Below are 21,707 nucleotides of genomic sequence, written 5' to 3' on the forward strand. Positions count from 1 at the left end.
CGCAAAGTAGGTAGCTGCCACGGCTCTAATAACTGAAGAAGCCACTTCATAAAGCATCATTAAGATCAAATCCACCCAGCGGTCCTAAGAATGTTTCAGCTTCACTCTGCCTTCACTCGGAAGAATGTCCCCACCCAAGCTGTCCTTAAGTTACTGTACTGTCCAGCCTTATCATTATACTACTGTATTGTATGGTATTGTATTGTAGTGTATTGTAGTATATTGTATTGTATTGTCAAACGTACTGTCCAATGTAAAGTACTGTGAATGTTGGCTTGTAACCCGTTCTGATAAATAAACACGCTTCGTCACCTGAGCTACTGCTGAATCTACCTTTAGTTGCTCAAAAAGCAAAAAAATCTGGCGCCATAGGCTAAAACTTAGCCATTGCCTTAATCAGCTTAGAGAAGTTTCAGGAGTCTCCCACTGCTAAATAACGAGAGCTGAGATATCTGGATGCAAGGGAAAAAAAGGACGTCAAAGTATTAGCACAACTCATGACAATATATCGAGACATGGAGGACTGAGCCTTCAAATTCAGTTCCTTTATGGTGTCCGCTATAAAATGATGAACAGAGGTCGGTGAACAGAAGGGTCATCAGGGTTCTCTGAGACCACTTGGCTAATGGTGCCACAAAGGGTTTCAATGTCATCCAGGGAGGATGCAGTATCCAAAGTATCAGCATACCAGTTAAAGCAATCCTGGTCTGGGAGGACAGGGGCATCAGTGACCTGAACAGGGACCTCCATAAATGAAGGATCTGGTATAGAAGTTTGCAGTGTGCCCATCAGCTACACTATGTGGGTCAGGTCCGTAAGAAATGCTCTCCACATGAGCTGAATAAATTCCGGAGAAAAGCCATATCTCCGGCAAAGCCAAGATGTGAGCTGCAAGAAGTCCCCAAACTCCGTACACCTGCGCTTTGCGTCACCACCAAAAATGGGCACTGGGCAAGATTTTCTGCCCATTTCCTGGACTCATACAGGCTTTCCAGCCCTGGAGGACCCAAAGGAGGCTAGGCCTGAAGCACTTGTCCCTTCACTAATTGAAGCACTTGTCCCTTCACTAGGCCTGAAGCACTTCCCCTCACATGCCGTGGCACACGTACAAAGATGCTCCTTCGCAGGCAAAGCAGCGCAATCCACACATGAATTCAAGTCTATGGAGGTGGAGGAGTCCATACCTGGCGATTTTAACCAAAATTGAGGGGCTGAGACACAAAAAAATGAATTTAAAATTAGATTGCTAAAATGCAGGATGGCCACACCTGGAAATTTGCGCCTAAAACACCTCGTGGAAACTAACCTAAAGTTCAAAAAACAGTGATTTAGGGTTTTTGGGGGTGGGAGAACTGACCTCCTACCCCCAGGAAAGAGCTGAAAATCACTTTTTCCCCCTAATTCTCCCACAGAAAGCAATGGGGCTGTACTTACAGTCTCCAAAGTAACTGCCTGTCAGCTCTGTCTATGCAACTGAAGCAAAGGGAAAGGAACTTCTGCCTCAAATTTTTCTTCTAACAGTTCAATCTTCAGGATCTTCGAGCTGACAGTCAGACGGATCCCAACTGACCCCACGACCCACAGCCCACAACCGGGGTGCAAACAGCCTCCTTATAAAGCTCTGATAAGGTCAAAAGGTAAGCATGCTCCCACAGGGACGGACCCTGAACTCTGAAGGCAGCACACAGCAGGCTGGCTCCACAAGTCCATCTGCCAAAGCTTAACCTGGTTCTGTGGAACTGTGTCCTTTCACAGACAGAGAACCCCTTCAAAAAGGGTCTCAAGGCTCCAAAGCCATCAAAGAAAACAACAAACTTTAGCAAAAAAATTAAGGAGCAGATCAGAAAGGGCTTTTGTACAGTTCGCTTGCAGAAATGAAAAACTATAGGGGGCTCTGTGTTCTTCAGCTAGTGGGAGGAGCAATGCAGAGAAAAGTCTGTGGATTTCTGCAAGATCCGGTTCGCAGGTAGAGGTGAAACACTTTTAGTATGGATTCCGGACAGGACGTAACAGAATATTTAACTGCTTACTATAAACACCAGTTTTCAGATTATATGCAAAGAACTGAATATACCGTATTTTTCGCTCCATAAGACACACTTTTTTCTCACCCAAAAGTGGGTGGAAATCTTGGTGCGTCTTATGGAGCGAAGGTACAAATTTTAACCCCCCCCCCCCCCAATACCTTTAAAGACACCTACCCGCCCGCCATCGCCGCAACTTTAAAAACACTTGCCCGCCAGCTACCGCCATAATCGTTGCCGTCGTAGTACCTGGTTACCTGGTGGTCCAGTATGCATCCCTCCCGCTAGCGATGCACAGGTCAGGAGCGCAGATGTCAGGAGCAAGCTTTCCACGCTCCTGCTTGGGCCTGTGCCACTTTCTGAATGGCTGGCATCAGTTCTTGTGGGACTTGCGAGAACTGATGGCAGCCATTTAGAAAACGGTATGGGGCCAGGCGGGAGCACAGAAAGCTCACGATACAGTACATGAAAAGCACAAACTAAATAGAGTTAACTGTTACTCACATGAATCTCTTTTTTCTTTTGGAGGCTACTGCAACACTCTGTTTCCATACTAGATAAAGATAAGCAGGAAGGACTACTGGTACTTGAAGTTCCAAGCCTCATTTGGTATTGAAGTGGATTTGGAGTTAGACACTTCCCTGAAGCCTCAAAACCTTGACAATGATAAAATAGAAACAGCTTACATTTATTCTATCGATATAAAATTTAATGATATGCACTAATGTGGTATTAAAGACCATACCATACCTGCATTAAAACACACAGTCTGGCAGGAAACATGGCTTAGTGGCATGACATTAAAACAATCAAAGTAAATTTAACCTTTGCAGTATATGACTACAGTGGTAGATTGGCCAAAGACCTTTGTAATTTATTAATGCAGTCTTGATCTTTTTCCTGTAGAGTGTATTTTCTTTTAGATCCATATCACACCCCTGAGGCAGACCTCCACCTGGTGGCCGAAACAATAAGGACATTCTGCTTATATGACTATTTATTATATATGGTTTTATATGTACTATTTCTGTGCAAATTGTAATCAAGATTGTTTGTCCCAAGGTTGATGTGGTCTATCCCACTCCCCACTTGTTTTTCTTTTGTTCAATTTTACGTGGGGTTTCTGTTCCTTCTCTTTCTTCTACAAAGACCTTTTAAGCAATCAAATTTTTTATTTTTTTTTTTTAAACTGTGGTTGTTGTGGGGGCCTAAGATCATGGACTGCAAAGGACAGGGATCTGCTCTGCTTCAAAGTTGTGTCCTGCTATCTTACCAAACTTATATTAATTTCTGCTTTGGTTATCAGATGAGATCTCCCTTCCTTTTGTATTTCCCCTATATGGCTCCCTTTCCTATTTTATAATGTAATTCTTTATCTTAATCCTATCGTTCCAGTAGGTTCTGTATGTTTTAATGTATGTTACCCTATTTTATTATGTACAAACCACTCAGAAGACTGATAGGCAGTATACAAGTTTTTATTAAACTTGAAACTTGTCTTTCTTTTCCTTTTTTTATACTCCAATTACAATTTTGTAATCCATTTTTCATATACTTTCAAGAAGAACACAGGAAATTTTCTGAACTATAAACTAAACACCAGCTAATATAACCTATGAACGAAAAATCAGTAACGGCTTCTGTCAAAGAAGCCCAAAACTGTAACAAAGCAGCAGCTGTGTAAGAATTTAATGTTACTATCTTGAGCTGTCCTATTGTAAATATTTCTTTATTTCTACCTTCTTGATATTTTATTAACTTATTTATTTTATTCAGTGATTAACCTTTTGAGTCACAGACCCCTTTAGAATCAGATGAAAGCTATAGAGCCCCTCCCCAGAAATATTCACATAAACACAACTTTGCATGAAATGAATATAATGTACTTTATTGAGATTTGATAGTCTCATATATATATGACATACACAAAGTACAGTATTACTAAACTTTAAAGTAAACAATCTAAAAAACCACTCCTTTTTTATGCAAAAAAAGTAATAGCCACTCATAATTATGAAATACAAATTAAAACAGATCTTCTACTACTACGTTTTCTACTAGAGAATGACACAGGGAAAATATTTGTCCCCGTCAACTCGTCCCCGTCCCATCCCCACGAGCTCAGTCCCCATAAACCATCTGATCCCATCCACACAAACCTATCTCCCTTCTGTTTTCCTATTTTCCCCATTTCTAATATCTCCCCTCTGTATCTGTATACTCCCTCCTGTGTACAGCATTGCCCCCCCCCCTTTGTCCATATACCATCTCCATGTATCTCCCCTTTATGTCTCTGTCCCTATGCCCCCATGCACATAATTTCCCCTCTGTTTCTGTTACTTTCCTGAGTCTAGATTTCCCCTCTCTTCCTCTTCCACACCAATGTGTCTCTCTCCTCTCCAACCTCATCTAGCTTCTTTCCTTCTTTCTCCCCCCGCTTCCAGCATCTGGCTCACCTGCCTGTCCTCCCCTTTCTTTTTCCTGCAGTGGGTTCAATATTTGTCTCCCTCTTCATCCACTTGGCCCAGCATCTCTTTCCCTTTCACTTCCTCATTCCTACTGTGAGGGAACACTCGTAGTCCAGCAGCTCCCTCCTGCCCGATCGCCGTATCCCACCCTCTCCCTCCCTTCACCTTATGTGGCGACTTTAATTTTTCCTTCTCCCAGCGGCACGCTTTCATCAAGTCACGCGCGTGACTGCTTCAGTTGAATCTTCTCCACTGACGCAACTTCCTGTTTCTGGTTGCGTCAGAGGAGAAGATTCAACTAAAGCAGTCGTGCGCACGCACGACTTGTTGAAAGCATGTCGCTGGAAGAAGAAAAATTAAAGTCGCCACATAAGATGAGGGGAAGGGAGGGAGGAAGAAGGCGGGACGTGGTGATTGGGCGGGAGAATGGCCTTGTCCCCATCCCCGTGGCAACCACTATTTTTTCTCTCTCCATTTCAGTGGGTTACCCGCGGGTAACAGCCACCATGTCATTCTCTATTTTCTATCACATTTAATCTCTCGTTATCTGTGAAAAAAAGTCAACAGTACTGGGGTGTATAGCGAATATAAATGTTAATTTAACAGATCACCACAAATTCAAATGCCATTTTTGAGAAACTTTAACCCATCAGCTTCCTGAAACTGCAATAATATTGTACATGAAAAAAAATCAAATTAAATGTAGCTTTGGATGAGAGCTTTCTAAAAAAGTTAAGCTATAACTGCAAAGCCCAGCAGTTCTTTAGACATTTAAGATTGAAAATCCAAAAGGTGTACCTCAAATAGTCAATGAAATTTTAAAGGAAGAAAAACTTTCAGAGGAGACTTTTTTGGATTTTCAATTTTTGGCTTCTATCTATAGGTATGAGATTAGAAAGATGGCATTTTAATGTTTACATAAAGCTATAAATGCACTCACTAGCTTAGTAGCTTGGCACTTATCTTCTGAAGTTCGCTAACTACTCAGGCCCAAATGCACTAAGGCCAGCGATCGTCGCTAAACCTGTTTTGACAACTTTAGCAACGATCACATTTGCCAACCCGATGCATAAAATGGCTTACCACATGTTTTTCCCCTTGATTGCCCATTTTTCGATCCAGCCATGCAAATTAATTAAAACACAATACAAACTAGCCAAGTGATTGATGCACTAATATCACTTGGCTATGCACAAAAAGATAGCAAGAGTTTTAGTGATCCGAAAAAAAACGACATGTCTGTGTGTCATGGCCCTCAGTCGATTGTGTCAGCAGATTTTGAAGAAAAAAACAAGGCCAACCAATTGGAGATAACTGTTCATACCTTTACCAAAGAAAGGTGATGCCAAGGGCTGTAACAACTACAGAACAATTGCATTAATTCCACACGCTAGCAAAATATTGCTGAAAATAATACAATGAAGCAAGAGCTACCTGAAGTTCAGGCTGGATTAAGAAAAGGTCGAGGAACAAGACACATTATTGCCAATGTTAGATGGATATTGGACAAGAGCAAAGAATACAAAAACCCCCTATACGGCTGCTTCATCAACTACAGCAAAGTTTTTGACTGTGTGGATCACAATAAACTATGGAGAACTCTAGTGCAAATAGGAATACCCAAACGCATAACTCAGCTGATAGAAAGCCTATATGAAAATCAAGAAGCTGCAGCGACAACTGAATATGGCAACACTGACTGGTTTCCAATAAAGCATAGTGTTGGGCAATGATGCATCTTGTCACCTTACCTGTTCAACCTGTACAGTGAAACCATCTTCAGAAAAGCAAATTTCGAAGAAGAGTGTTGGTTTTAAATAAACAACCTGCGCTATGCAGATGATACAACGCTCATCATCAGCAGCAAAAAAGACATGCTGTATCTAATGAGAAAAGTGAAAGCCAAAAGTCATAACATGAGATTAGAACTGAATATAAACAAGACAAAGTTCGTGAACATGAAAAATGATGAAGATTTTGAGCTTGAAGGCAATAGAATAGAAGTTGTAAAGGATTTCAATCTTCTGGGCTCTTTTGTAAACAAAGCAGCAACTAGAAAGGAGGAAATACTCCTCAGAATAGCACTTGGTCACTATTCAATGAAGGCTCTCAACAAAGTATTCAAAGGCAAGGAAGTAACACTCCAAACGAAGATCAGACTTGTCCACACACTCATTTTCTCAGTGTCAGTTACTGAAGTGAAAGCTGGACACTACGGAAACAAGACAGAAAGAAGATGGATTCATTTGAACTTTGGTGCTGGAGAAGGATTTTGCATCAACTAAACTGGTTGAGTATTTTAGGCGTGTCTATGAAGTCATATTATTTCTAACATCAAAAGAAGACAGTCCAGACCTTCTACTACCTTATACTCTTGAAGACAAAAAGCTTAGTGAAATGCGTCTTCCAATAAATCACGATCTTTAATCTTATAACCAGGAACCGTTAGAAGCGGCACTCTATTATGTGACAAGCACAGATGTTTACAGAGTTTTAAAACCGCTATGCTTCCTCATAGACTCCGGTTTAATTTTAATATTCTTTTTAATTTTTATATATTTTTCAATATTATATATCAAAATTCTAAATGTAAAAAATTAGTTTTTCAACTTATCTTATAACTATAGTGAGGCGTGTCTCCCAAACTGAACCAGCCATTACTATCAACTCAAAAGAATGCCACCATAATAATTTTTAATTCAGTTTACCATGGTGGACTTTTGTGTTCACCTCAGCGTTTGAGGATTTTAGGCATGCCGTGGACCACCAGAACTAACAAATCGATTATGGAAGAGATCAAACTGGCTATGTCATTTGAAGCTCAAATGATGAAGTTACAACTGCCTTATTTTGGTCATACTGTCAGAAGAGAGAGATCACTGGAAAAGGACATCATGTTGGGAAGATCGAAGGAACCAGAGAAAGGCAGCGCACCTGCAATCAGATGGCTGGACACGTTGAAAACAACCATGGGGATGATGCTGGAGGACCTTTCCAGACTAGCACAAAACAGATTTCTTTTTGATCTGCAATTCATCAAATTGTTAGGTGCCGGGATTCAGAGTCAAGATGGCGTCGGGAGCAGACATGCGCGCTGAGCTGTGCCACTAAGTTCCTCTAGAACTGACCAAACTCCAAACTTACCCATTCATGTTGTTTCCCTTGCGATGGGATAGAGGAAAGGATCCTTGCGGTCAATACCTCCAGCAACCGTGACTCCGAGTCGGTTAGTTCAGACAACTTTGGAAGGCTTGGCTCGACGCGCTTCAGGAGAAGTTCTGTTTCCAACTGAGGTTCTTAGCGTTGAAGGAGATTCGTTTAGCCCCGAAGCAAGACAGGCACCCATCCAGCCCGGAGGTTCCAGCCTTGTGTTGCAGGCAACACTGAGGTCCCTGGAAGTGGAAACAGAAGTGTGGAGTCCTAGAGGAGTGGCTGGGAGTCCCCGTCGGGTCGAAGTACAAGCTGGAGATCTAACAACGATCTCCAGCACAGAGATTGGAGTAGGAAAACCCGTGGGAAAAAAAAATACCGTCATCTTTTGGAAGATTGGAAAAACCAGCTGTTGTCAAATTAGAAGATATTTGGAGGGCAATAGAGGTAATGGATTCCAACCTTAAAAAAGCAGTTGAAGTTTTAAGGAAGGATTGTGGTAGTATCAGTGCTAAAGTGGAACACCATGGGAAATCCTGAAGGAATATGGTAAGACTATTTAGAAGCACGAGTGGCTGATTTCTCAGGTGAATGATCTTCAAGTAGACATAGTTAAAGAGAGATCTGTCATTCAAAAAAATTCTAGTATATTGAAAATTATCAAAGAAAAAATAATTTGAGAATTTTAAATTTTCCAAGGTCACCAGTAATCTCAGCTATTGAAATGGTCCGTAAATATATGCGTGAAATTTGCTTCTGCCTAGAGAAAACCTACCACCAATAGTGAGAGCGCAATATTTAACTATTAAAGCTAAGCCAATTAGCTCTACACCAACGGAAACTGAGATGCCTGGAGCTGAAATTAACTTAAACTTTTTGGAAAATGCTTTGGAAGTTATAATGGAAAGGACCACTCTTGTGGTGACTTAATACTTAAGACTTATTTTCAGCACATTAATGATCAATTTATGGGCTCAAAAATACGTATATTTCCTGATCTTTCACAAATATCGCAAAGTAGAAGCAGGGGCTTTCTGGTCTATCGACCGAGAGTCACTTCATTAGGTGCTACGTTTGTACTTAAATATCCTTCAAAATATTGTATTACTTATCTGGGTAAAAATTTTCTTTTCTTTGAACCCAAACAATTGTTAGAATTTACTGCAGCTAGAGAAGGTGGGGAGATCATAATTGGCTCTGTTCCCATTCTAAAAGGGTACCGTGAACTGGCTGCTGACAGTGCCCTCTTTGTAATGCTCCCATGTAATGAGATTGTTTTCTCTTTTTTATTTCTAGTTCTTGACTCCAAAAATATTTGTGGACTAAATAATAATAGTTTTATTTTTTATAATGTTAGGGATTAATTTCCCTATTTAATTTGGTGAATCTGTATTCAAGTGTGTAAATGATACTTGTTTGATCAATTAAAAACTGATAAATGATGAAAAAAAAAAAAAAAAAGTTGTTAGGTGTCCTAACAACATTCTTCCTGATGTATATAATTTTGCATTTGTCTACATTAAATAAAATCTTAGGGCTCCTTTTACTAAGATGCGGTTTTAACACATGCACAAGATTAGCGCGCACTAGCTGAAAAATTACTGCCTGCTTAAAAGGAGGTGGTAGCGGCTAGCGTGTGCGGCAATTTAGCGTATGCTATTCCGCGCATTAAGGCCCTAACGCACCTTTGTAAAAGGAGCCCTTAAAGTGCTTGTTTAAATTCTATAAAATATATCTTATAAGGAGAAACATATTTAAGAGATAACACTATACATAAGATGGAAATTGTCATCAATAAGGAATGCATCTTTAGATTTTATTGGTCAAAACCTCCTTTATATTTTTAGCATGTAATAAGCAATTCAGTTTACATACCCGATATCATTAGCTTGCTGGAGCTGGAGTTGAACATATTTTCCTTTTGGCTTACAGGTTCAGAAGTAAGAAAAGATCCATGAGTAGTATCAACATACATTGGACTTGGAGGCAAAATAGATGGTTGCATTTTCCCACCAACAGGTGGTGTGTGCTGTAAAAAGATAAATAAACTATTTGCTTGGAAGCTAGCTAATTACACTGATTTTTATATACTTTGAGAAATTTACAACTCTGTGTTTATATTTAGAAATAGAGAAAAATTAAGGCAGATAAAGACCACATAGCCTCTCTAGTCTGCTTAACTACGCCATCTACTATCCCCTTACTCTCCTTTAGATATCCAACGTACTTGTTCCAAGCTTTCATGAATTTAGAGACATTTTCTCTCTCCACTACCTCCACTGGGAGGCCATTGCAAGCGCTCACCACCCTTTCCATGAAAAAGTACTTTCTGAGGTCACGTCTAAATCTATCCCCTTTCACCTTCATCCTATGCCCCCTCATCATTCCAGAGTTCTCTTTCAATTGAAACAGACTTTGTCTCATGCACATTTATGCCATGTCTATATCATATTTCTCCTCTCCCGCCTTTCCTCCAAAGTATACATATTGAGATCTTTTAAGTTTGTCCCCATACAACTTGTGATGAAGACCACCGACTCTTTTAGTAGCCTTTCTCTGGATCAACTCCATCCTGTTTATATCTTTTTGAAGGAGCAGTCTCCAGAACTCCAGTACACAACATTTTAAATGAGTCACATATACAGGAGCATCAATACCTCCTTTTTCCTACTGACCATTCCTCTCCATATGCATCCAAGCATCCTTCTGCCTTTTCAACTTGTTTAACCACCTTAAAATCACCACATACTATCACACCCAAGTCCTGCTCCTCTTTTGTGCACAAAAAGTTCTTCACCCCCTAAGCTGTACTATTCCTTTGGGTTTTTGCAGCCCAAATGCATGACCAAGCATTTGTTAGCATTAAATCTTAGCTGCCAAATTTTGAACCATTCTTCAAGCTTCACTAGGTATCAGATAAAGTTTCTTGATTAGGGGGTTTTACCAATTATGGAGGCAACAAGGTTAATTTTTAGACATGGGTATTGGATAACCACAGTAACAAACATCTAGGATACAAACTGGGATAAAAAAAAAAGTCATCAGAAGGTAGGATGGCTACATTTCCAGAGATACCAAGCTACAGAGTTTCAAGCTTGAGACTTTTTGGCCAGTCCTCGTTTTGAACTTACATCCAGTAGCAGTGTGGGATTTATAATTCCTGACTCTGCCCATTAATATCAGTGCTGCAAGTCCATAACACTTTAGGATAGGGTAGGTCAGAAACCCAGAACCATCCCAAAATCTCTAGCATGGAACTAAGCAATTTGGCATTTCCACAATTCCCCAGGCAACTTTTTAAATGTAGAGGATTCAATGTTCTAAGGGTCATCACAGTCCTAGCAACTCCATTCTAGGAGGGAGATATTTTAGCCTGTCCTGGGTTTCTACCAACCTCATAGGACCCACAACACCAAGGCAGGAATCATTGACTACAAATACCACACTGCCTTCAGTTTAAAACCAGGATTAGCTATAAGAATATAAGAATAGCCATACTGAGCATTTTCACTCCCACAAGGATGGCCTTTATTTTGGCTCAGGTTATTATTTTCACAGTACAATTAGATCCTTACCTAAATCCTGATAAGGGAGAAAGGTGGCCCCACTGAAATTAAAACTAGACAAAAAATTATATAGTTTGACTAGGACTGTAAGTTAATTGCAGTTAACTTGGATTAATGTACTGTATTATTAATCACAATACAGCATCTCTTTCCTCCTCCAAATCTCTCTTCCAACCCCTGTCCTTGGCACAATCTGGCATTTTTCATCTATCTACAATTTAACATCATACACCTCTCCCTCTTGTGCCATTCTACCTTAAAGGTAATCTTTTATTGATCCTCTGAAGTAGCAGCATTGCACATACACTGCCCATGGCTTGGTTTGAACTCCTACCCATCCCACCTCCTCCGACATTACTTCCTATTTCTGCATGAGTGGGATGAGTCAGCGCTAAAGGAGGACAAAGCAATCGCCGCAAACTGAACACATTTTTTGCGTTTATATTTACCAAAGAAGATGTACACAGCATACCGGAACCCATCAGGCTATATGCTGGAAACGAAGACGGAAAATTGACAGGATTGACGGTCTGTCTAGAGGAGGTATGTAGGCAGATTGATAGACTTAAGCGCGATAAATCCCTGGGACCAGATGGCATCCATCCGAGGGTCATCAAGGAACTGAAAGGGACCATAGCTGAACTGCTTTAACTAATAGCCAATCTGTCGATCAAATCGGGAAAGATTCCGGAAGACAGAAAGGTGACAAATGTTACGCCGATCTTCAAGAAAGGTTTGAGGGGAGATCCAGGAAACTACGGACCGGTGAGTCTGACCTCAGTACCGGGAAAGATGGTGGAGTCGCTGATAAAGGACCACATCATTGATCATCTTGATGAACACGGGCTGATGAGGACCAGTCAGCACGGTTTTAGCAAAGGCAGATCGTGTTTGACGAACTTGCTGCACTTCTTTGAGGGAGGAAACAGACAGAGAGACAAGGGCGACCCGGTCAACATTGTATATCTGGATTTTCAGAAGGCGTTTTACAAGGTTCTGCATGAACAACTACTTCGGAAAATTGCGAGCCATGGAATCGAGGGTGATATACTCATGTGGTTTAAAAACTGGCTGGAGCATCAGAAAGAGAGAGTGGGGCTAGATGGACAATACTCGAACTGGAAGAGTGTCACCAGTGGGGTGCCGCAGGGCTCGGTGCTTGGACCCGTGCTCTTCAACATCTTTATAAATGATCTGGAAATTGGTATGACGAGTGAGGTGATTAAATTTGCGGACAATATGAAGTTATTCAGAGTAGTGAAGACGCAGGAGGATTGCGAACATCTGCAACATGACAAACACGATCGAGAAATGGGCCGCAACATGGCAGATGAGGTTCAAAGTGGATAAGTGTAGGATGATGCATGTCGGGTAACAAAAATCTCATACACGAATACAGGATGTCCAGGGCAGTGCTTGGAGAGACCACCCAGGAAAGAGACTTGAGAGTACTGGTCGACAAGTCGATGAAGCCATCCACGCAATGTGCGGTGGCGGTGAAAAGGGCGAACAGAATGCTAGGAATGATAAAGAAGGGGATCACGAATAGATCGGAAAAGGTTATCATGCCGCTGTACCGGGCCATGATGCACCCTCACCTGGAGTACTGCGTCCAGCACTGGTCGCCTAATATGAAGAAAGACACAGTACTACTCGAGAGGGTCCAGAGAAGAGTCTCTTCTGAGGGTCTTTCTCCTCATTTCCTCCTCAAGTTCCACTGTAGTGGAGTAGCCTAATGGCTAATGCTGCATACTGTGATTCTAGGGAACTGGGTGCAATTCCTACTGCGGCCTCTTGTGACCCTGGGCAAGTTATTCAACCCTCCATTGCCCCAGGTTAAAAAAAACCTTAAGATTGTGAGCCCACTAGGAACAGAGTGCTGCGTATATCTAGTAGCATTATAGAAAATTAGTGGTAGTAGTAAGATAGTCACAATAACACATTTAAAACTGAGCTAGATAAAGTGTTTTTTTTTCCAGCGATATAATTAAGCTGTGGAATACAAGATCCATGCAGTTACATGGTTGGGTTTAAAACAGATTTACACAAAGTACCTAAAGGAAGAGTCATAACTATTATTAGCCATGTATATATAATGTAGTACAATACAAGGGGGTGCTGATAAGTCCTTAGCTTTGTAAAGAAAACAAGCTATTGTACTTAAAAAATTTATTTACTCTACTGGCCAAGTCCGGTCCTCGAGATCTACTGGCAGGACAGATTTTCAGGATATACAGAATGAATATGTATGTGAGATAGATTGCCTATACTGCCTTTGTGGTATGCAAAACTCTCTCATGCATGTTCATTGTGGATATCCTGAAAACCTGGCCTGTCAGTAGATCAAAGACCGGACTTGGGCAGCCCTGCTCTACATATTCACCACTGAGCTCCATCCACTTGTGACTTCGCTGTTCTAACTTCAACCTATCTAAGAAAATTTTTTTGTTGTGCTGCAAATCACTCATCTGTAGCTAACTCAATAACTCATCTGTAGCTAAGTTTTCAAGCACCCTCAGTGCTTGAAAACTTTCTTCTCTTAAGGTATTTCTTAAGGTTAGAAAGGGGTAATAGGGGCTGAATCAGGTGAGTAGGCAGGGTGTTTCAGAACTTCAAAGTGAAGATATGCCACTGTATGCTGTGTAATGGCTGCCTTGTGAGATGCGGAAGTATCTTGAACAAGATTCCTTTCAAAAGCTTTGAAAATCAGTTGCTTCTTCAGTTTGTCAAGAAATGTAATATAGTACTATGCTGTGATGGCTGCATCCTAATCTACAAGCAAAATTCCATCTTTGTCCCAGAAGACAGACACCAACAGCTTGCTTGATGACTTCAGTCTTGAAATTCTTGGTATGTGTGGATTGGTCTTTTGTCTCTGGATCACACACACACATACAGAGTTTCATCCATAGTTACAAGATGGTTCAAAATTTCCACAGGATCCCGTTGAACTTGGTCCAAAATGGATTGTGAAGCAACCACCCGACCATATTTCTGGTCAGCATTGAGATATTTGGGAAATCATTTGCTTAAGAACTTTCTCATGTCTAAAATCTCATGAATATAGCCTACTCATTCTCAGGATATCCCCACGGTTTCTGTTATCTTTTTACAGGATATTCTTCTATTGTCCAGGATCATGGAATGAATGGCATCCACATCTTCTGGAATTGTCATTTGAGTTGGTATCCCAGAATTTCCTTCTTCTGGGCTTCAATGTCCTGTTCTAAACACAGCAACCCAGTTCTTGACTGAGCAGCAGAAGGGCACTAACTGACATATTACCGTAAATTTATTTGACCGAGTTCCCTTTTGGGAAAAGATATCGCCACTTGGCACACTCTTGCAGTGAAGTGCCAGTTTTATGCCATTTTCACTTCAAATCTGCAATAAAATTAAATAATCAACTACAATTATAAAATTTAGGTCAATCACATACAAAACAAACTTTGATGTGATGAAAGTATTGTTAATATAATAATAATAATTTATTTCTTATATACCGCTATACCGTGAAGTTCGAAGCGGTTTACAATAAAGATACATTTGACAGTACATGGGATAGAAACGGTTTACAATAAAGATATGTTTAGTCAGTACATGGGATGCAAGTGGGTTACAGTAAAGATGCATTTTGTCAGTACATGGGATACAAGTGGGTTACAATACAAGTGGTTTACTATCAAGGTGCATTTTGTCAGTGTATGGGTTACAGGCGGGTTACAATAAAGATACATTTAGTCAGTACATGGGTTACAATAAAGATACATTATGTCAGTACATGAGATTCAAGGTGGAAAGTATAATTAGTTTCGGACCTTGGAATTAGGGGGCGAGGTGGAATGGTCAAGGCGAGGAAGAGTTGGGTATGGGAATTTAGAATTTGTTAAACAGTCGAGTTTTCAGGGATTTTCTAAAGTCTGCATATGTAGTGGCCTCAAGTATGGGCTTTCCAAGCCATGTGTTCAGCCTAGCTGCCTGGAATGATAACATTCTATCTAGAAACTTTTTGTATTGGTAAGATTTCAAGGAGGGGTAATTAAATAGGTTTGTTCTGCGAGTGCTCTTGTTGGACTCGTTGGGGGAGAACTGGGAGATTAGGTAGGCGATATAAGAAAAGACAAAGACAAATCAGCACCCCCTCATACAATAGACCAGTGGTTCCCAAACCTGTCCTGGGGGACCCCCAGCCAGTCAGGTTTTCAAGATATCCCTAATGAATATGTGTGAGAGAGATTTGCATACTTGTCACTTCCATTATACCAGGGTTTGAATCACACTGTCACTCTTTATGGCTTTGGGCTTGTCACTTAGTCTTCCATTGTCTCAGGTACAAACTTCGACTTGTAAAGCCTTCTGAGGTCAGAGAAATCCTACTGTACCTGAATGTAACTTACCTTGAGCTACCACTGGAAAGTTGAGAGCTAAGCGCTAAAATTAACAAACTAAAATAAAATTACTGCAATAGACCAACTCATTGAGATTCTGGCTCCTGTCCTTAGAGACAAAATATGGAGCTTGTTGAACTTTGGTGAACCTTGGATCTGCCCTATTAAAACACATCTTATGCTCCAGAGTCTTGTGTATCATCCAGATGCTCTCTACTGAACTACAGGCAAGCAAGAATGTTCTTTACAGAGATCAGTGTTTTCCCTCCACCTATCTTTCCATGAACATTTTCTTTACACTTATAGCTGATGCATGAATCTTTACCTTTGTCACATTAAGAGAGAGACCTGCAGATTTTAGATGTTGATCTGGAATTCTTTGCAACTCTGGATTTTTTTTTCTGCTGTGAATTTGGTATGATCTTGGCTGGACAATCAGTCCTGGACAAAGTCACTGCAGTATTCAGCTTGAAAGTGAATGGATACAGCCCCAATGTTTAGGGCATCAACTACCTGTTTTTGGTTTGTTTGGGGTTTTTTTTTTTTTGGGGGGGGTTAAATAGGTCCTCAGAAATTTATTTTCATTATGACATATTGAACTCCCATTAACTTTTGTTGTGAAGAGCAAACTCAAAGGACAGTACTGCCAAATTCATTTGTACAGGTTTGTTCTGTAGGGTGGTTTACTGGTTACCTAGTAATTAAAGCATCAGATTCTAATTAGCCAATTAACTGTCCAAAGGAAACTAGGGCTTCACTTACCATTTCATATATAGATTCTGATTTAGTCTCCTTGTTCTTCCTTTGTACATTGTGTCTCAAGAAAACATGAAATGGTTGAATTTATTCCCATTATATTACATAAGAAAAGATCAGTTTCAATTAAACAAGGAGTATCATTTTAAGAACTTTTTAATTCTCATAAATTGAATTCAACTTTTCTCAGCATTCAATATAGTTCACAGACACTCAAACTATCAAATGAACTAGAGGACCAAAAGTAATTTAATATTTTATTTAACATTTCCTTTAAAATGATGCCCTGACCATAACAAACAATGAAAATCAATGAAGTGACGTAGTAGCTAAGTGGTTAGAGTAGCAAACTGTGAACCAAGAGACCAGGGTTTGAATCACACTGTCACTCTTTATGGCTTTGGGCTTGTCACTTAGTCTTCCATTGTCTCAGGTACAAACTTCGACTTGTAAGCCTTCTGAGGTCAGAGAAATCCTACTGTACCTGAATGTAACTTACCTTGAGCTACCACTGGAACATTGAGAGCTAAGCGCTAAAATTAACAAACTAAAATAAAATTACATCTGGCAAACAAGAGAAAAGACATTCTACTTAAATTTGGTGGTCATGTGAGAAAAGTTTTGAAAACCAAGGTAAATCTTGTTTTCATTGGCATGCTATTATCTTCAATGAATAATCATGTTAAATTTGTTAAACAGAATTATCTCTGAAAAGGAAAATTACTCACAAAGCCTAGTGAGCTGATGAGCGATAACACTTGTCCTGGGGTCCGTGAGTAGTCTCGTTTAGGCTTATTCATTGATGGCGTTGTAAGTATATCCACCATGTTTATCTCTAAAATACAAGAGTTTATTTGTAAAATGTATTCACGCTAATTACTATTGATTGCATTTTATGCTTTATAAATGGCTTGTCAGTAGCACAATACCTAAAACCAAAGGAAAATTAAACATTTGTCAATTTGGAAGATCTTTGAAAATATAGTTCCATTTATAATATAGTAAAACCTTGGATTGCAAGTAACTTGGTATGCAAGTGTTTTGTAAGACAAGCAAAACATTTTATTAAATTTTAACTTGATATACAAGCATCCCCAGCTATCCTCCCACTTAAACATAGAAACATAATGCCAGATAAAAGGCCAAATGGCCCATCTAGTCTGCCCCTAAGAAGGAAGGAGGGGAAGAAGGAGGGAAGGAGAGAGAGACGCCAGACCACGGGAGAGGAGAGAGATTCCAGGCTATGGGAAGGAGAGGATAAATATGCCAGACCATATGAGGGGGAAGACAGAGTTGTCCGACAATGGTAGGGGGAAAGAGGGATGAGATGGTGCACAGGGATGGGAGACAGAGGGAGATGATGCACAGCAATGGGTGTGGCAGGGAAGAGATAAGAAGAAATAAGAAGAAATACTGCATATGGATAGATGGGAATAGGGGATAAGAAAGAGGGAGGAGATGGTACACATGGATAGATGGGAAGGGAAGACATGGAAAAATAAAGAAAGCAGAAAAACTGAAGAAATGTTAATGCTAAAGATGGATGTATGGCAGAAAGTGAAGGAGAGAAAAACAACAGATGGATAAGGTGGCCATGGTTAAGAGCACAGACAGAAGGAAATGCAGCCAGAGAATGTGAAAAGATGGTTTGAAAAACAAAATCGCCAGACAACGAAGATAGGGGAAATGATTTTATTTTCAATTTAGTGATTGAATTGTGTCAATTTTGAGAATTTACATCTGCTGTCTATATTTTGTACTGTTCAGGAAATAATGCATTTGTTTCTATTTCTCTGGGATTGTACTGCATGCAGAGTCTTGAATCTTAGGGTTTCGTTTGTATAAGAACAGCCATACTGAGTCAGACCAATGGTCCATCAAGCCCAATAGCCTGTTCTCACGTTGGCCAATCCAGGTCACTAGTTGAGCAGTAGTGGCTCGTGGCCAGTAGGGGGTGATGTCTATGGGACGGTAATGGAATGGACGTCAGGACATGATAGTGCAGTATTTTTGTGGAATGTTTCTACAAAAGTGCTGGTTTTTCATATGATTCTGGGTAACTCTAGTTAGATATAAACATATGTGTTAGTTAAAGCCATGCCCAATAGAAGCGTACGAAAAATTGGTGAATAAAAATCTGAATATGGATGTAGCCAAGGCCAGAAAAACACACTACAGATTAATATTAAGGGAAAGCATAATAATATTCTTTTTATGTACTTTGCTATTAGCCTAGATCATAAAGGAAATCAGGATTAAGAACTCCATCTTGTATTAAGAACTCCATTTTGGGTTCTGTCTTTCTGTCTTCTTTGTTCTCTCTGCTTTTCTTTGTTCAGAGTTTTCCCGCTTCTAGCATCGTGGTTCTAATTGATACCAGATGTGCCTTAGGCTGGGTAGGAAGAACATATTAGATTTCATATTCCAAACTGAGATATAACATGTATTAAATATGAATGACATATAATGTGTGTGAAGTTATGAATGTTTGGGGCCCAAGTATGGATGGATGAAAATCTATATTTAAAATGAAATGGTCTATATAAAGAATACTAAGGAATCCTGAACACAACATCTGGAAATGGTTAACTTAGAGTCAGAGATTGCTGTTCCAGTCTCCAACATAGGAAGGCTTCTGTGTGAGTAGGTGAAATTTGAAGCTGTCAGCTCAAGGAGAGGGGGAAAACAGCCCCTCCTTCTCCTTGATTGCCTTCTCCTTTTTTCTCTGAGGGCTGAGAATATATCAGCACCTTTTTAACAAATGCAGATTTCTCTTAATATACCTTTGTGAAAAGGATAAAAGGCATATTGGATATGTTATAAAATGTTAATGTATATTCAGAAATGAATGTAAACAAAACAAATGTAATTTCTGAAACTTTTAAACATGTAGAGTTCTTTGTCTAACTTTAAAGACCACCTCTGTAATTGATTGGCCTACAGCCAATGATGTCATACTGAACTTAAGGTATATAATGGGGAGCTTCGAAGTATCGAGTTGAGCTCGTTATCAGAAGGCCAGCATTTTGGCAACTATAACGACCTCCCGCTAACGCAATTATTCTTTCAACTATTCTTTTGAGTTTCAGTATTGAAAAATAAAAACAATAAAATTAAATATTTCAGTAACTCTTGCGTTAGCGTCATTTTCCATGTTTTTTGTTATTTTTCACACCTTGAGTGAAAGCTAGCAGCTTAATTGGTAACTGCAGCTTTATGAGTGCGCTGGCGTCCAATACCCATGCTCACTAGTACCTGGCCAAAACCCAAGTAGCAGCAATATTCCATGCTACCGATATAGGGCAAGCAGTGGCTTTCCCCATGTCTTTCTCAATAACAGACTATGGACTTTTCCTCCAGGAACTTGTCCAATCTTTTCTTAAAACCAGCTATGCTATCTGCTCTTACCACATCCTCTGGCAACGCGTTGTAGACCTTAACTATTTTCTGAGTGAAAAAATATTTCCTCCTATTGGTTTTAAAAGTATTTCCCTGTAACTTCATCGAGTGTCACCTAGTCTTTGTAATTTTTTGACAGAGTGAAAAATCAATCCACTTGTACCCGTTCTACTCCACTCAGGATTTTGTAGACTTCAATCATATCTCCCCTCAGTTGTCTCTTTTCCAAGCTGAAGAATCCTAACCGTTTCAGTCTTTCCTCAAACAAGAGAAATTCCATCCACTTTACCATCTTGGTTGCTCTTCTTTGAACCTTTTCTAGCGCCACTATATCTTTCTTGAGATAAGAAGACCAGACCTGAACGCAATACTCCAGATGAGGTCGCACCATGGAGTGATACAGGGGCATTATAACATTTTTACTCTTAACCATCCCTTTTTAAATAATTCCAAGCATCCTGTTTGCTTTTTTGGCCGCACAATGGGTGGAAGGTTTCATCATATTGTCTACGATGATACCCAGATCCTTTTCTTGGGCGCTAATCCCCAAGGTGGACCCTAGCATCCGGTAACTGTGATTCAGGTTATTCTTCCCAATTTGCATCACTTTGCATTTGTCCACATCAAACTTCATCTGCCATTTGGATGCCCAGTCTTCCAATTTCCTAAGGTCCGCCTACAATTTTTCACAATCCGCATGCGTTTTAACAACTTTGAACTGTTTAGTGTCATTTGCAAATTTAATCACCTCACTCATCGTTCCAATTTCCAGATCATTTATAAATAAGTTAAATAGCACCGGTCCTAGTACAGACCCCTGTGGCACTACACTGTTTACTCTCCTCATTTGAGAAAAATGACCATTTAACCCTACCCTCTGTTTTCTATCTGATAACCAATTCCTAATCCACAACTGAACTTTAATTTTCTCAGGAGCCTCATGAGAAACTTTGTCAAAAGCTTTCTGAAAATCTAGATACACTACATCAGTGTTCTTCAACCTTTTGACACCTATGGACCAGTGGAAATAAAATAATTATTTTGTGGTCCGGCATCGGTCCGCAGATAGGAGGTTGAAGAACACTGGGCTAAGTCATGGGCCAGACCCTGCCCATCTCTGCCCAATCTCCGTCCCAAACCCCGCCCCCATAATAATACTAATTGTAACACCATTTTTTCCATTCATTTTTCATATATACATATATACACATATACACACACAATATAATCTTATTAACAACACATTATGGTTAACCACAAAATTAAACTACACAAAGCACACTTTATGCTTCTCAACATTCATTCCTACCAGAACACAGATAACCCCAGGCAAATATGGGACCAAAAACTAAAAGTACATGTCTGTTATGGAAAAAATTCAACAAAACTTGCTTGAATTAAAAAAAAAAAAAGTACTAATATATACAAACAAACCCTAAGATGCAAGACACTGCATGCAGTACAACCCCAGAGAAAAAGAAACAAATGTATTTCTTCCTGAACAGTGCAAAATACAGACAGCAGATGTAAATTCTCAAAATTGACACAATTCAATCACTAAATCGCGAATAACCAAATCCGTAGATGCTGAAACCGCAGATTCGGAGGGGGGAAGTGTATATACTTGAATGTAAGTCGATCTGAATATAAGTCGAGACCCCCCATTTTTCCCCCCCAAAAGGAGGAAAAATGATTGACTCAAATATAAGACGGGCGGCTTAATATTCAAGTGTCTTGCCCTGCCAGGATCTGTACCCAGCCCTGTGTCTGCCAGGCAATGCACCCTGCCCCCTTCCCTCCCTGCCCTGTCCATTGTACCTCCTCTTTTCTGATATCCTGCATCGCTGGCATATTGCCAGCATATTGCTGCACGTTCCGTATGATCCGTGTACCTAGAATGCCTGGTGGTTCAGATGTGTAACAGGCAGGAGCGAGATTTCCGCACTTCTGCCCCTC

The 21,707-nt window shown here is 40.1% G+C and overlaps 1 protein-coding gene across 3 annotated transcripts in view; it reads right to left on the minus strand.

Annotated features, from left to right (window-relative positions):
* MASTL (microtubule associated serine/threonine kinase like) overlaps positions 1-21,707 on the minus strand; it is a 141,597-nt gene that overhangs the window by 54,785 nt on the left and 65,105 nt on the right. For all 3 annotated transcript variants that reach the window (XM_033931419.1, XM_033931418.1, XM_033931420.1), the window contains exons 5-7: positions 17,081-17,187; positions 9,518-9,671; positions 2,529-2,680 (exon numbers count right to left, since the gene is read on the minus strand). In XM_033931419.1, the coding sequence (XP_033787310.1) occupies positions 2,529-2,680; positions 9,518-9,671; positions 17,081-17,187 (413 nt within the window). The remainder of the gene's footprint in view (positions 1-2,528; positions 2,681-9,517; positions 9,672-17,080; positions 17,188-21,707) is intronic.

This window comes from Geotrypetes seraphini, chromosome 2 (assembly GCF_902459505.1).
Source record: "Geotrypetes seraphini chromosome 2, aGeoSer1.1, whole genome shotgun sequence".
In the NCBI taxonomy this organism is placed as follows: Eukaryota; Metazoa; Chordata; class Amphibia; order Gymnophiona; family Dermophiidae; genus Geotrypetes; species Geotrypetes seraphini.